At 40.6% G+C, this 12,989-nt stretch overlaps 1 protein-coding gene across 1 annotated transcript in view; it reads left to right on the forward strand.

The window, feature by feature from the left end:
• LOC308106697 (neural-cadherin) overlaps positions 1-12,989 on the forward strand; it is a gene marked incomplete at its 3' end in the record, with an annotated part of 401,833 nt that overhangs the window by 108,145 nt on the left and 280,699 nt on the right. The window contains 2 exon segments of the mRNA XM_080458585.1: positions 934-1,159; positions 9,287-9,491. Of these exon segments, the coding sequence (XP_080314711.1) occupies positions 934-1,159; positions 9,287-9,491 (431 nt within the window).

Here is a 12,989-nt window from a genome sequence, read left to right on the forward strand (position 1 = left end):
CAAATGACACTGCACAAACCTAATGTTGGCAAAAACTACCTAAAGCGAAAGCTCCCCCAGAAATGGCAGCAGATGGTACGGCTGATTGCTTGGGCTTGAGTATGAAAGAGTCTCTGATCCATTGCCACTCCAGGATGAGACCTCCCACCAGCATGGTTACTCAAAAAGAAAAAAAACTAATTAGTACAACAGTAAATGTTGTGATGATCGTCTTCCAGCATGAAAATGTGTGCAGTCCATTTAAACCGTGTTAGAGGAGGACAAATATATTGTCAATCAAATAATTATTGTGGTGTGGACGTGAAATATTTGAGATATGGCCGTCTGCAGATCAAACCAGGAAGTGAGGTGAGTGAGTGTGAATGTGGCATTCTTCAGACCCTACTGTGTGGTCTCTGCCATCACATCTGACAAGAAGCAATCAAATACAATAAAATCAGCAATACAATTTTTGGAGAGCTTTAGGTTGAAATTGTGGGTTTTATTCAGACGAGCGCCTTGTTGAAGAGAGCACAGAGTCCATGTTTCCTTCCGCTTGGCAGGAAGATCAGAGTAGTTCAGGACCCTTGTATGTTTTCACCCTCAGCCGGGGGGACTAAAATAACTAATTTGCCCACAATTTTGATGATTTATTCATTGTATACATAATAGATCCAACGCTGAAGTCGTCTTTAGATTTGGCTGTTTTCCTTTGGTCATCAATAAATAATGGTGACATATAGCAAAAACATGTGAAATGGTGTATGACTGAAAGTCTCGCCACATATTGTTAAGCCATAGATTGTAAAAAACACAAAAATATGTATGCACTTTCTATAAAAATGTTTATATTATCTAGTGTTATTGAACTATACTTCTCCCATGAATCCAGTGAACCGTATCTGCTTTTATTAATCGGTGGGCTGCTTCAACACTCCAGTAACTTCTATGCAGGCGGTGACGGACGATTCGAGGTGGACCGGAAGAATGGCCAGGTCCGGACGACAGGTCTTCCCCTGCAGCGCGACCGGGAGTACCTGCTGACTGTAGTGGCGGCCGACAGGCTGGGCAGCCGCAGTGCCCCCGCTGTCGTGTCGGTGGTGGCGGGAGACCGCCCGCCGCAGTTCACTAACGCTTCCTTCACTATCGCCATACCGGAAAACACTCCGGAAGGACAACCGTGAGTTCACATTTTGTCTTCTTCATTCCTCTGCATCTTGGTACAACAGCCCTAAAACTTTTACAGTCAAGACCAGAGTTACCATGGTTACCAAAGAATAACAGAAACGGTCGTCTCTTGGTGGTCTGCAACTGCGTCACGTATGGTTTTGCACTGACGCTTGCTTTATATTTATATTGTACATCCTTCTGTTATAGTTTTAGGGTGAAATGTAACTTTGTGTTGTATCGGTGCAGACGCCAGTTGTTTTCCTAGATGCAGACGTTTCCCTTTTGAAGTTATGCATTGATTTTTGTATTTGTGAGTAAAGTAATTAACCGGGGGCATCCACCACATGAAACTCATTGCCAGGGTGTTTACATGTTTTAAAGCATAGTTAATTGTATTCTCCATTTCTTTGTTTTAATCACAATTTCTTTTTTATCAGTTAAAGATTTAAATGACTGAAAAAACATCATGTTGATAACATGACTCAACAGGATTTTTCCTGCTGCTGCTTCCTTGCCATCAATTTCAAACAAATAGTATTTAATCAGTGAAGCCAAGGCTCTGTCTTTGTAGTTGGAGTATTGTTTTAAAAAAAAATATATAGTGATGTCCTCTGAAATACAATTCGGTTCAGTTTATTTCTATAGCACCAAAAACAACTGAGTCATCTCTAGATGCCTTTACAGAGGGAATAAACCACATTCCCACATGAACAAGTGGGGACATGGAGAAAAAAAAACTTTAATAGGATGAAATCTGCACAACCAGAGACTTTTTGTGGAAGCGGACTCAGAGGAGGAGACTTTCTGTTATTATAAGAGAACAAAAAATGTGATCTTTAACTCCACAAGCCTCAGAAATATATCAACTATCTATGTTCAATACTTATAAGATTTTCAGGAAGCTACAAACGATCTGTTCCTGGATAAGATCTGAACCAATTTTTCCTCTGTAGACATGTGGTACATTGAACTACAGAATCTATATCCCAACCGAAAGCAGAATGTACTTTTGCAATTTGAAATCTAATATCTAAAATAATTTTAGATATATATTCTTTTAAAATTAAGCAATACAAAAAGATAAAGATGACAAAATACAGTATATCGAGCCAGTTGCTCTTTTGTTGAGCACATTTATGGCAACGATTTCATCCTGTTATGACAGGCACATTCTGAAAGTAGGAGTCTTTTTTTTTTTATATGAAAACTCTTGAGTCTGCTTAATAAAAGGAACAAGTCAGTGGAATATTATATAGGTTTGCATCAGTGGAAGAAACATCAGAATCTATACTTGTGTAGAAGTCTTTGAAGCGACAGTGTATATGTGTTTATTTCTACACATCATAGAAACTGGTGATATGAATGCCACTAAACAAACTGAATGCGTCCCAGCATTGCACCAAAACTGTAAGAAGTGAATCTCCACCTAATTGTTACTAAGTAGCTTTGAAAATTATAAATGAGTAAAACTAAACAAATCATACTTTAGTAAATCACTTTTTTCCACATTTCCCCTTCCTGTTTCGAGGATGTGGTGGGAAGCCTCATTAAGGGGAGCTGGCGGCATCAAGGGTTGTGTGGTAGGAATTGAACCTGCAAATTCTTAATCCCAAATCCACTTCTGTCGCCTCTAGAGCACGTTCTTTAGTCCTATAAGACAAAACATGGTAACGCAACTTTACTTGGTTTTTTACTGTTTGAGTAATCTCAGCATGCTTCACATGATCCAGAACATTCACACACAATTACACATGCACGCCAGATGCTGGACATTTCATTAGCCTTTAATTAGTCAGGAGAACCACATTGAGATTAATAATCTCTTTTACAAGTGTGTCCGGGTAGCAGTACATAAAACAAGTTTACAGTGTCGAAATAATACTAAAATGTTCTTAAAACAAATAAATAGCAGAGAAAACAAGTACAGTCACAGAGTAAGAGCATATGAAAGATAAAACTACAAAAGCCACCAAATAGTTAAAAATAAATGAGCTAAAACAAGAACAAGATGAATTTTTTTGTTTCCAGGTGCTGTAAAACGGCCCTAAACTCTCCCAGTGAGACCAACTCTGACTTTAAAGTCTTTCTGTAAAGCATTTCATGAACATGGAGCAGAACACATCAAGGCTTTGTTGGCCAGTTCCGTACGGACAGTTGGAACCATGAGTAAAAACAAATCTTTGGACCGCAGACTGTAGATATTTCTGGGTTTTTTGGGTCACATGAATACAAAGGTAGGGAGCCAACAAACCAAGAATTGTCTTTTAGATAAAACCAAGCCAGTGAATATGTCTGCGTAAAGATAGAGCCGGCCATCCAACGCGTGCGTACAGGGAACAATGATGTGTGAGAGCATTGCAGCCTGAAATAAATCTCAGTGCACCGTGATAAACAGCGTCCAGTGAGTAAAGACACTGAGAAGAAGCTTTCATATATACAATGTCCCCATAGTCCAACATTGACACGTGAAAGCAGCTTCAACAAGGCGCTTTTTAGTCTTTAAAGAGAAGCATGATTTATTTCTGAAATATAAACCCAATTTCAATGTAAGCTTTCTCACGAGCTGCTCAATGTGAAGTATTTATAGGAAATAACTTCCTCAATGATGAGACCTTGTAGGGTAGTGATGGGGGATCAGATTGGGCTCCCTCTTTCTGGAGTGTGAAAACGGCATGACTTTGAATTTCTCAGCATTTAACATTAACCCCAGGTCTTTCAGGTTACACTGAACAACAACTACAACGGGCTTCTTTTAATGAAGGTGCAGAACAATAAATGACCGTGTCTTCAGCATAAAAAAAAATAAAGTTAGCATCCACAACATTTTGATCAAGGCTATTGATATATATTGTAAATAACAATGGCCCGAGGACCGACCCCTGTGGAACACCTTTGGACACAGGAAGTAACTTGGAGGGGCTGCCATCAGCCTGCACAGTCTAAATTCTTTCAGGAAGATCATTTTGGAACCAGCAAACAGTTTGTACTCCTTCACCAAAGTCCAGGGGCCTGATTTATAAAACCCTATGGATTGGATTGGTAAAACCGTGCGTACGCACGTCTGAATGCACTTTTACTTATATAGATCACAGTCCAACTGGAAGGTTGCCCAGTTCACATCCCGCCCTCAACACGCCCACTTTCACCATAAGGGGTGGTATGGCTCGCTCGGTAGAGCAGGTGTCTCCCAATAAAAAGGTTGCAGGTTCGATTCCCAACTCGGTCTGCCCACTGAACCCTGCAGTTTGGTAGCCTTGCTTCCGTCAGTACGTTGCCTCAGGGCAGCTGTGGCTACATACATAGTTTACCACCATGGAGTATGGAGTGAATGAATAATGTAAGAAAAGTGCTATATCAAACCAATTATTATTTATGATAAATGGTCAATGCAAAGTGCCTCATCAATATTTTTGCATCTCAATCAGCCGGTTGATCGCCAGCATTTGACGCTAAATCCTGACAGAAAAGACGAAGAAAAGGAATTTTACGGAGAGCGAAATAGTCATGGAGGAGGTGATGGTCTAGAAAATGATCTTATTTGTTGGTCACTGGAGTAGAATCACTAATAAAAGAAAAAACACAAGATCGGAAGCGCGTTGTCACCGCTGTAAATAGTGTGAGAGCCACATAGAGATCTGTGACTGCAGAGGTGGAGAAGAAAAGTCTGATCTTAAGAGAAGAGGAACATCATGGGGGCAGCACCCAAGCTCACCGCTGGATACCAAAAACAGCCCCCATGGTTGTAACGGCCACCATGTGTGTCAGAGTGTTGGAGAGGGATGCAGACATTTTGCCGGAGACCACAGCGGACCGATAAACTTCAGTTTTTTCTGTGTATGTAATGTATAAATTAAATATTTAAACAGGTAAAGATCAGAAAATTTGCATGGGAAGTGGCCTACACATCTGTCAGGACCCGTTTTGTGTGTAAGCAACCTTTATAAATGAGGCCCCTGGAGTCTCTGTAGCAGCGCATCATGGTCGACCGTGTCAAAAGCCTTAGAAAGGTCAATAAAAAGTGCTGCACGCTGTTGTTTTTGGTCCAATGGCACAATGAAATCTTTTAAAACCTTTGCTGTGACTGCACTGTGCCCTTTCCTAAACCCTGACTGGTAATCTGATCAAATATTATTTGAATATAAGAATACTTTTAGCTGTTCACAGCCTGCATAGAAACCAGGGGAGAAGACTCGGAGGGTCCCATAGAGGTTCACTAATCTGGGCTTCCTGTATGGGTCTCAGTTTGGTCAATAATGGGAAATGTTGGCCTGGTCTTGGAGTGGGTAACCATATCAGTCCCACATGGGTTGTTTAATGGGTTAAACACTAGTAAATCCATACGGGCTGACTGCATGGGGTTTCATATACAAAGAAGCTGCTCATGGATAAATGAACAATCGTCCCACTCGGTCAAACCATATGGATAAGATTTGGACAAACACAACTGCTAACCCCGAGGATGGTGGCCATATGTTTGGAGCCCAGCTGGGGCCCACCAAACACCAGGGGTAATACTGCATTAAGCCCACATGGGGATTTGACATAGGGCTATAATAGAACCCGAGGACAAACCCACATAGGGCCCGCGTTTCAGTCCAGGTACTACCGGTTTACTCCCCATGCACAAGTGACGGTTGGTACAAAATGAAGTGTCTAGAAATGGAAGAGAATAGATTGTTCCAGCAGAGTAGCATTATCTTAGCAGGTGGAATTGAAATTAAATGCAGTTTAATACAGAGAATCTCTAGAGGACAGCCTGTTCCAGTCTACAAGACAACTACTACTCAGGATATCAAGTTAATTCTCCAGCAAGACTCAAACCAGCAGGACAACATTAAAGCTTTATAGCCGTGGTTTAAAAACAAAGAGATTTGGGGGTTGGAATTAACTGTCTGAATTATATTACCCATCATTCCTCTTTTTGAAGGAGTATGAGGGGAAAGCATCCAACAGGATGATTAATTTTATGGGTGCATGTACATACATTTCATGGATCCTCACACACTCCCCTCAGATGTTGGCCTTTCTAACACCCATGACACTATCACAGAGCGCCTTCGCTTTTCTTATGTTTTAAAGGCAGATTAATTTATTATGGATGTTTAATGTGAATGTATTTCATTCTTTCTGTCGCTGACATCAGATGGTCTTACATATTTTACAGACTGATAAATAGATTTCCACACTGATATGTATTGCCTTCAGCAACAGGCAGCACAGCGAGAAGACTGCCGCTTATTATTTATTTCCATATGCTCTGGGGTTGGGCAGTTGTACCTAATAGTATTGTGATCTTGAGAGATTGTTCCAGTTCTGAAATGAACTGACAAGAAGGTCTGTAGTTCACATTATCAGCAGAGACACTCCCTCTGTACAGAGCTGTGGAGCTGGAGGATTTGATTATGCGATGGGAACTGGGAAAGTAAGCGGGGTAATTTTCAAGTCGTGTTCATATGAAAAGAAGCGCACACAAAAGTCCATAAAAATCAGCAATAAATTTAAATAAACAACATTGTTGTTAAGCACACATACTGGTGGAAAAATGTGTGTCGATGCGTGCAATAGGCTCCAATCCATCCAAACCACAGAGAAAATGTTAAGCATTTCAAAGAAAACACTGTGAGACCCGAGCTGAAATATCGGGATGCTGCCCTGAAAGCAATCTACCTGCTTGCTATCAAACTAGCCTCAAAGCCATGCTGTCAATGGTAGTTTGTAAAAACACCCACAGTACAACAACTACAGGAGACGTTCTGTACATTTGATTGTGTTTTGCACCGGAAGGTTTCATTAAAATGAGCTTGATGCTGAGATTTTACTTATTTTCCATAGAAATTGTTTGGTTTTGTGAACATATAGACAATTTCATTACATATACTCTTAAAGAAAGTCTTTAAAGTTTTAAATTTAAAGGTTATTGTTGTTTTATAGCTCTGGCCCGCTCAAGATCAGGAGATCAAAAGTCAATTAGTATCATCTAAAGTGAACATATGGGAATGCTGCCATTTTCCTATAAAGTGTGTACACCAGGCTGATGAAACCAGCTTTTTCCACTTTAACTGTGATAAGTTATTGTCACTGGCTATATCTTCAATAAATGCTATTAGTTGTGTATATGCAGGAATTCTAACTGCTTGCTGGAGCTTTCCAGAAATCCCCTAATTTGAGAATTTCTAATCTGACATTGTTATGTAGTACTGAAAGTAATGAGAAACACAAATTGAAATATAATTTGTTGTTTCTCAATTAATACATTGATAAATGCTAAAAATGACAGATATTTATATACATTGAGATGCAGTGGTCACACGTACCTCATTCTCCTTCAGGATGCAGCTGTGAAGGAACATCATCCAGATGTTCCAGATGCTGCTTCACAGAGGCTTGGTGTGGGCACATATGGAGGGGCTGGTTTTTGTTTGCATATCCCAGCAGATGGGTTTATTTTATATAGAGTCCCTCTCCAAAGCACTTCTGTATTGTTGATTCTTTGTTACGTTCATTGTTTAGCTTATTTATGCAGAAATAAGGAAAGACAATAAACACGACCAGTGCAATTTACATTATTCAAGTTCTAAAGGGGTAGAGTCCAGATAACAATCCAAAAACAAATACGCTGCAGTAACAAAGAAAAGCAGAGTGTATGCAATTCATTACAACTGTTTTTTTTTGTATAGCGCCAAATACATCACATTCTTTTCAAGGTACTTTTATAGTGAAAAATCCACTATTCAACATGAGCAGCAGGAGACGGTGAAATTGAAAAACTGTGTCATGGTACAACATGGTTCATAGGTCAAACTGGATTTACAAAAATACTTTAAAATACCCTATATGCAACCCTGAAATACAGAAGAGCTACTATTAACCTGGGAAAGAATCACTAACCTGGATTTTATTCTTGTTAATAATGAATACTTGTTAAATTCTAAATAATGTGGATTTTTACACTGAAATGGTTCAATAACTGGGGCATTAAACATTTAAATGACTCTTAAATTGGATGCATCTTTGATATGTAGTAGATTTTAACAATGTAAATGAACTAAATAGCCATAAGCTTGTTAAAAACTTAAACAACACTTATGGATAGTTAATTTCCTTTGTAAATATTATAGTAGATCTAAACTTTCTCAATGAGCAACATCTTTAAAAAGTTTATTCACCTGTAAAGTATCAATATATTTCTTGTGAATTATCAATACCCAAGAAATTAATTACACAGATTATTTACCACCTGGATATTGATTTTATTCCCAATATGCTGGATATTCTTCTTCTGTAAATGATCAATTACCTGGAAATGAATCAGGTGACTTTTCAATATGATAATACTTTTATGGAACTGAATAATATTAATCATGTAAATTATGAAAAAGCAAACCAAAAAAAAAAAAAGGATATTTGTTCTTTCAAATGGTCAATAACCTTAATAATTGATCTTGGAATAACAATAACCTGGATATTGAAACTCTACGTCAGGCGTTGCCAACCAGTCGGAGTCTAAGAGCCACGGAAATGACTGTGGTACGACTAAAGATCCACATCGTACACATGTGGATCTACAATTGAACTCCCTCATTCACACAAACACCAAATGACATACAATGAGAATCCATACATTTTCTAAGCCAGATTTATTTATGGCACATGCAGATTAATACCCATGAATAGAGATACACACAGTTTCTCCCTCATGCAGGATGTCGGGTGTTTGACTCCTGGCCAAGACACGATATCCCGTCTAATGGATCAATGAGCTGCACAATGACGAGCAAAAAAGCTGCATGCGGCTCTGCCACACCTACTCTAAGTAATCATAAATATTGCGTTGCTGAGTATTTTCCTTGTGAATTTTCAGAAATCGAACTACCAACCTTTAACAATATTGTAACCCGTAAATGCATGCCAACGAGTATTTAGAGTACTTTCAGGACTCATACGACACTTTAAGGAAATTGTCAAAAAGTACATTTTTAGAATCTTAGATCTACTTTTTGTGGCTCTGTTTCCTCATCACTACCATTGCCGAGTGTGCGGTACATATTCAGAAGAGCCTCTTTATTCATTGTCTCATCTTCCTCATCCTCTCACACATTCAGTCAACGATCTATCTTCTGCCTCCACGTCTCTGCAGCTTCCTGGTCACTCCAGCTGTGTCCTTCCAGAAGAAACCCATCGCCTACAGCCTCCTCATCAATCCCAGCAGCCTCTTCTCCATCTCAGCCGAGACGGGAGAAATCAGCCTGACTCGGCCCATCGACTATGAGAGCGACCAGCACCGCTACTTGCTGCTGGTGCGAGCCACCGAGGGCATGGAGAGCATGAGCAGCGCGGCGGAGGTAATGACAAAACAAATATGGGAAAGAAAAACGATTGATTTGTGAGTGTAAACTCTTAAGCGGACATGGGCACATGTTGATGATTCACTTGCCGGGTCCTGCTCCAGTCTGACTGGTTGTGCACATGATGGAGCAGATCCACTTCCACATCCCCGGTTTCAACTGAAAATGGAAAAGTTTTGTTGTGTTTTGGGGTGTAGCCATGTTTTCGTCTTAACTCAACCCAATATTGAATAACATTTGACCATTTTTTTTTGTTTTGTCACCAGAGAAATTAGTGTGTAACATACCTGATGGATGTGAACGATGTGGTTGGTCTGGTTGGAGGCCCTCTGAATGGGAGTTTTTTTATAAATGTCACTGCTGTCTGGAATTCTTTCAAGCTGGAACTGACTAAAAAAGTGTTCCACATATCCCTAATTTAAAAGACAAGCATACCTGTAAAGGTTTAAAAGTATGAACATTCACTTTCGCCGGAGCCAGATACAATTGTCTGAACCGGACTGACGGCTGTGGGATTCCCACAGACTTGGTTGTGTTGTCAGAAAGGGAAGCAGAACAAGCGATGTGCTGCTGCGGGCGTTGATGCATCTGGTCTGGTTTCCATCATGACTCTTGCCTCGGGCTAAACATGTCCTGCTGAACCCATCCCGTCCTCAGCGGCTCCACGCCTCAGGAGCAACGGCACAGACCCGAACAAGAAAGAACTGGAGGGGAGGATGAGTGAGTGCAGACAGAAGTGTGATGGGGGAGACTGAGAGGAAGCGAGCGGCAGGTAGTTTGTATGCGCCCTCGTCTTCCTGCATTCCTGTCCGAGTTAAGCGGCCTCCTTAGCCCCATGCCTGCCCTCAGGAGCCTTCGATATGTGCAGTCCGGTCAGCGCCTCACCAGCCAGAACCTTCCAAACACTGCATCCACTGCATCCCCGCCTTAATAGCCCCTTTCTGTCTCCGAGGCTCAACAACACCAGACTGGAACTTTAGTCTGCTGAACAGTGAACGAAACACGTCCAGATCTGATTTCAGTTCTATTTCAAGACCGTTTTTCTTGTTGTGGTTTACCTTCAGAATTGAGCGAACTAGTCTCTGAGGATACCTTTGATTGGGTGCTTTAGCGGAAAAAAAGAGCACCCTTATACTGCTCTGAATTCAGCGCCGTGCGTTTCTTCTTTCCTGAGATGTTTTACGTGCGATGACTCTATGAGGGTTTTTTTTACCGGCCAGCATGGAGTGTTCAGCAGTCTGTAGCAGGACTGGGAAAAAAGGCTGATTTTGTACACTGTGCAGCCTTTTTACAGATTACCTGTGCTTCATGTTCCCTTTAATTTCTCTATACAAGCTTTTTGCTGCCCCCCACACACACACACACACACACCCCACACACCCCACAGCCGACTCCCGAGCGAAATTACACCATTAGTCATTGCTTTACCATAAGGTAATGACAGGCTCTGTGGATGAGGCTCTTGAACCAACTTCTTTTGCCTAAAGATATAATAGAGAGGGATTTCTAGGTTATTTCCAGACCTCATCATCGTCAAAGTGCACAGTGTCGAAGCAAAAAAACCCAACAGAAAACAACAAGAGCACCAATATGAGGCAGGAGACCGTAAAGCCCTCGTGCATGCAGTAGTAATGCAGCAGGTAAATATATAACCAGTTGCTTCAATCTTGTGGCTATTTTTGTAATTGTCGCACTTAAAATGACATATTTTACACCCGAATTTCATGTTGTTGGTATACGACAGCAGTGTAAACACGACCCCACCGTGCAGATAAACAAAACACCAGGTTTCCTTCTGAAATACACATTATTAGTCTCCGACTGTCTCTTTTTAGGCCTCAAGGTTTCAGAAACTCCCCACTGGCCAATTTGGTGAGCAAACGGGTTTCTCCACTCCACTGCAACATCTTGCTTCAATAGTCGGTTCAGTTTAGGATCTCAGTGTGGTTTACATCTACTAATCTCACAAGGACAGCACAATCCCCAGTGAATCATTAGATAGAGCAATTAATGGAACATTGCAGTTGTTGTCTTATTTATGTATTGGAGACCTAGTGAAGAAAACCCCCAGGCTAGTTTTGGCCCTAGAGCCACATCTTATAGACACCTGATAGAAGATCCACTCCAGGTTGTAGAAGGTTTAATTCAATTTAATGTTCAACAGCAACGAATATGACACAGTCATCTAAAGTCACTTTAAATTTACTCTACCAGAATCCACACGAGAGAAATGAAAATATTTAGGACCCAGTTTTAGTTGTTGATGTACATCTATAATAGGTTGTCAATACCTTTCTGAAGGACATTTCTCATTACACTCATTGGAATATATTTTTCCAGCATTAACATTTCGCACAACATACCCGGGGTTATTGACATCTTGCAGTCACAGAAACGTCTCCGAGGCAAGATCCTGTTTGTACACTGGATCTTGTGTGATCTCAATTCGCACTGGAAAAATGATCAACGGTCATTTTCACAACATTTAAGACTATTCTCGTTGCTTGAATACTCTTCCTTTGAGAAAGTTTGGACTTTTTTTCGGGCTGAATCGATCAAATGTTGATATTTTAGCTTGCTCTGCGGTGACGCCATCTTTGATATCCCAGAAACCCATGCGGCAGGTTTCTGAAGACGATGTCAGTTTGCGAAATGTCAACAGACTTTGATAGGTACAAATTCTGATTATGTAAACGTATTTGTTTGGTGTGATCCATTCGGGTTGGAAATTTGACGAAGTGAGTGGAGATGGTCTTGTTTTGGTTTATTGGTCTATTCTCTTTGCAGAAGTGATACCTTTTTTGGGAAGTATAGTTTTTTCCGGTAGAGGAACTTTAACGGAGAAAAACCAACAATTCCACGTGAGCAAGCAGAGGAGACGGAGGAAAGGAGTAGTCTATTTTAACAGGAAGAAACCTGCAGAACCAGACCCAGAGGAGGACACTTTCTGCTGTTTCGGTCGGCTGAGGACGGGATTCCAACCCTGTTTCGGGTAGGGAGCAGGTTCACTTCCTGTAACAACTGACCTCATTAACTTCAACTTCATTAAGAAGGTTCAGCTTTAATAAAAGGTCAGACAGCTCTTATGAAGGGCACTTAAGGTCTATTTAGGGCTGCTAATACATGACGTCTGCAGTGGATACAAGCTCTTCGTAATGTTACTCATAAGCAAATATGTTTCATGTTGCAGTCAGAAGGGCTGAGTTAGTCCAGGATTGTTGAGTGGCTCCTTCTTTTAAAACCAGAGGTCACAGAGCAGCAGGCAGGACGGCAGGGAAGCAGAAACCTCATTTGTCCTCCATGTTTTCATATACAACAAATCAGGTTTACGAATGTGTTTCTTCCAAATTCATCGATGTTACTTTATTTGATATTATTGGTTTTTAACCAACTGTGGTGGGTGACAATTTAAAAGACGCATATTTGCAACAGAAACGCTTTGTGTTCTTACATGACTTGTGAGGATTCGATATTTAGGAAGCAGAATTGTGCTAA

The sequence above is a fragment of the Lipophrys pholis genome, assembly GCF_963383615.2.
Source record: "Lipophrys pholis genome assembly, chromosome: 2".
NCBI classification, from domain to species: Eukaryota; Metazoa; Chordata; class Actinopteri; order Blenniiformes; family Blenniidae; genus Lipophrys; species Lipophrys pholis.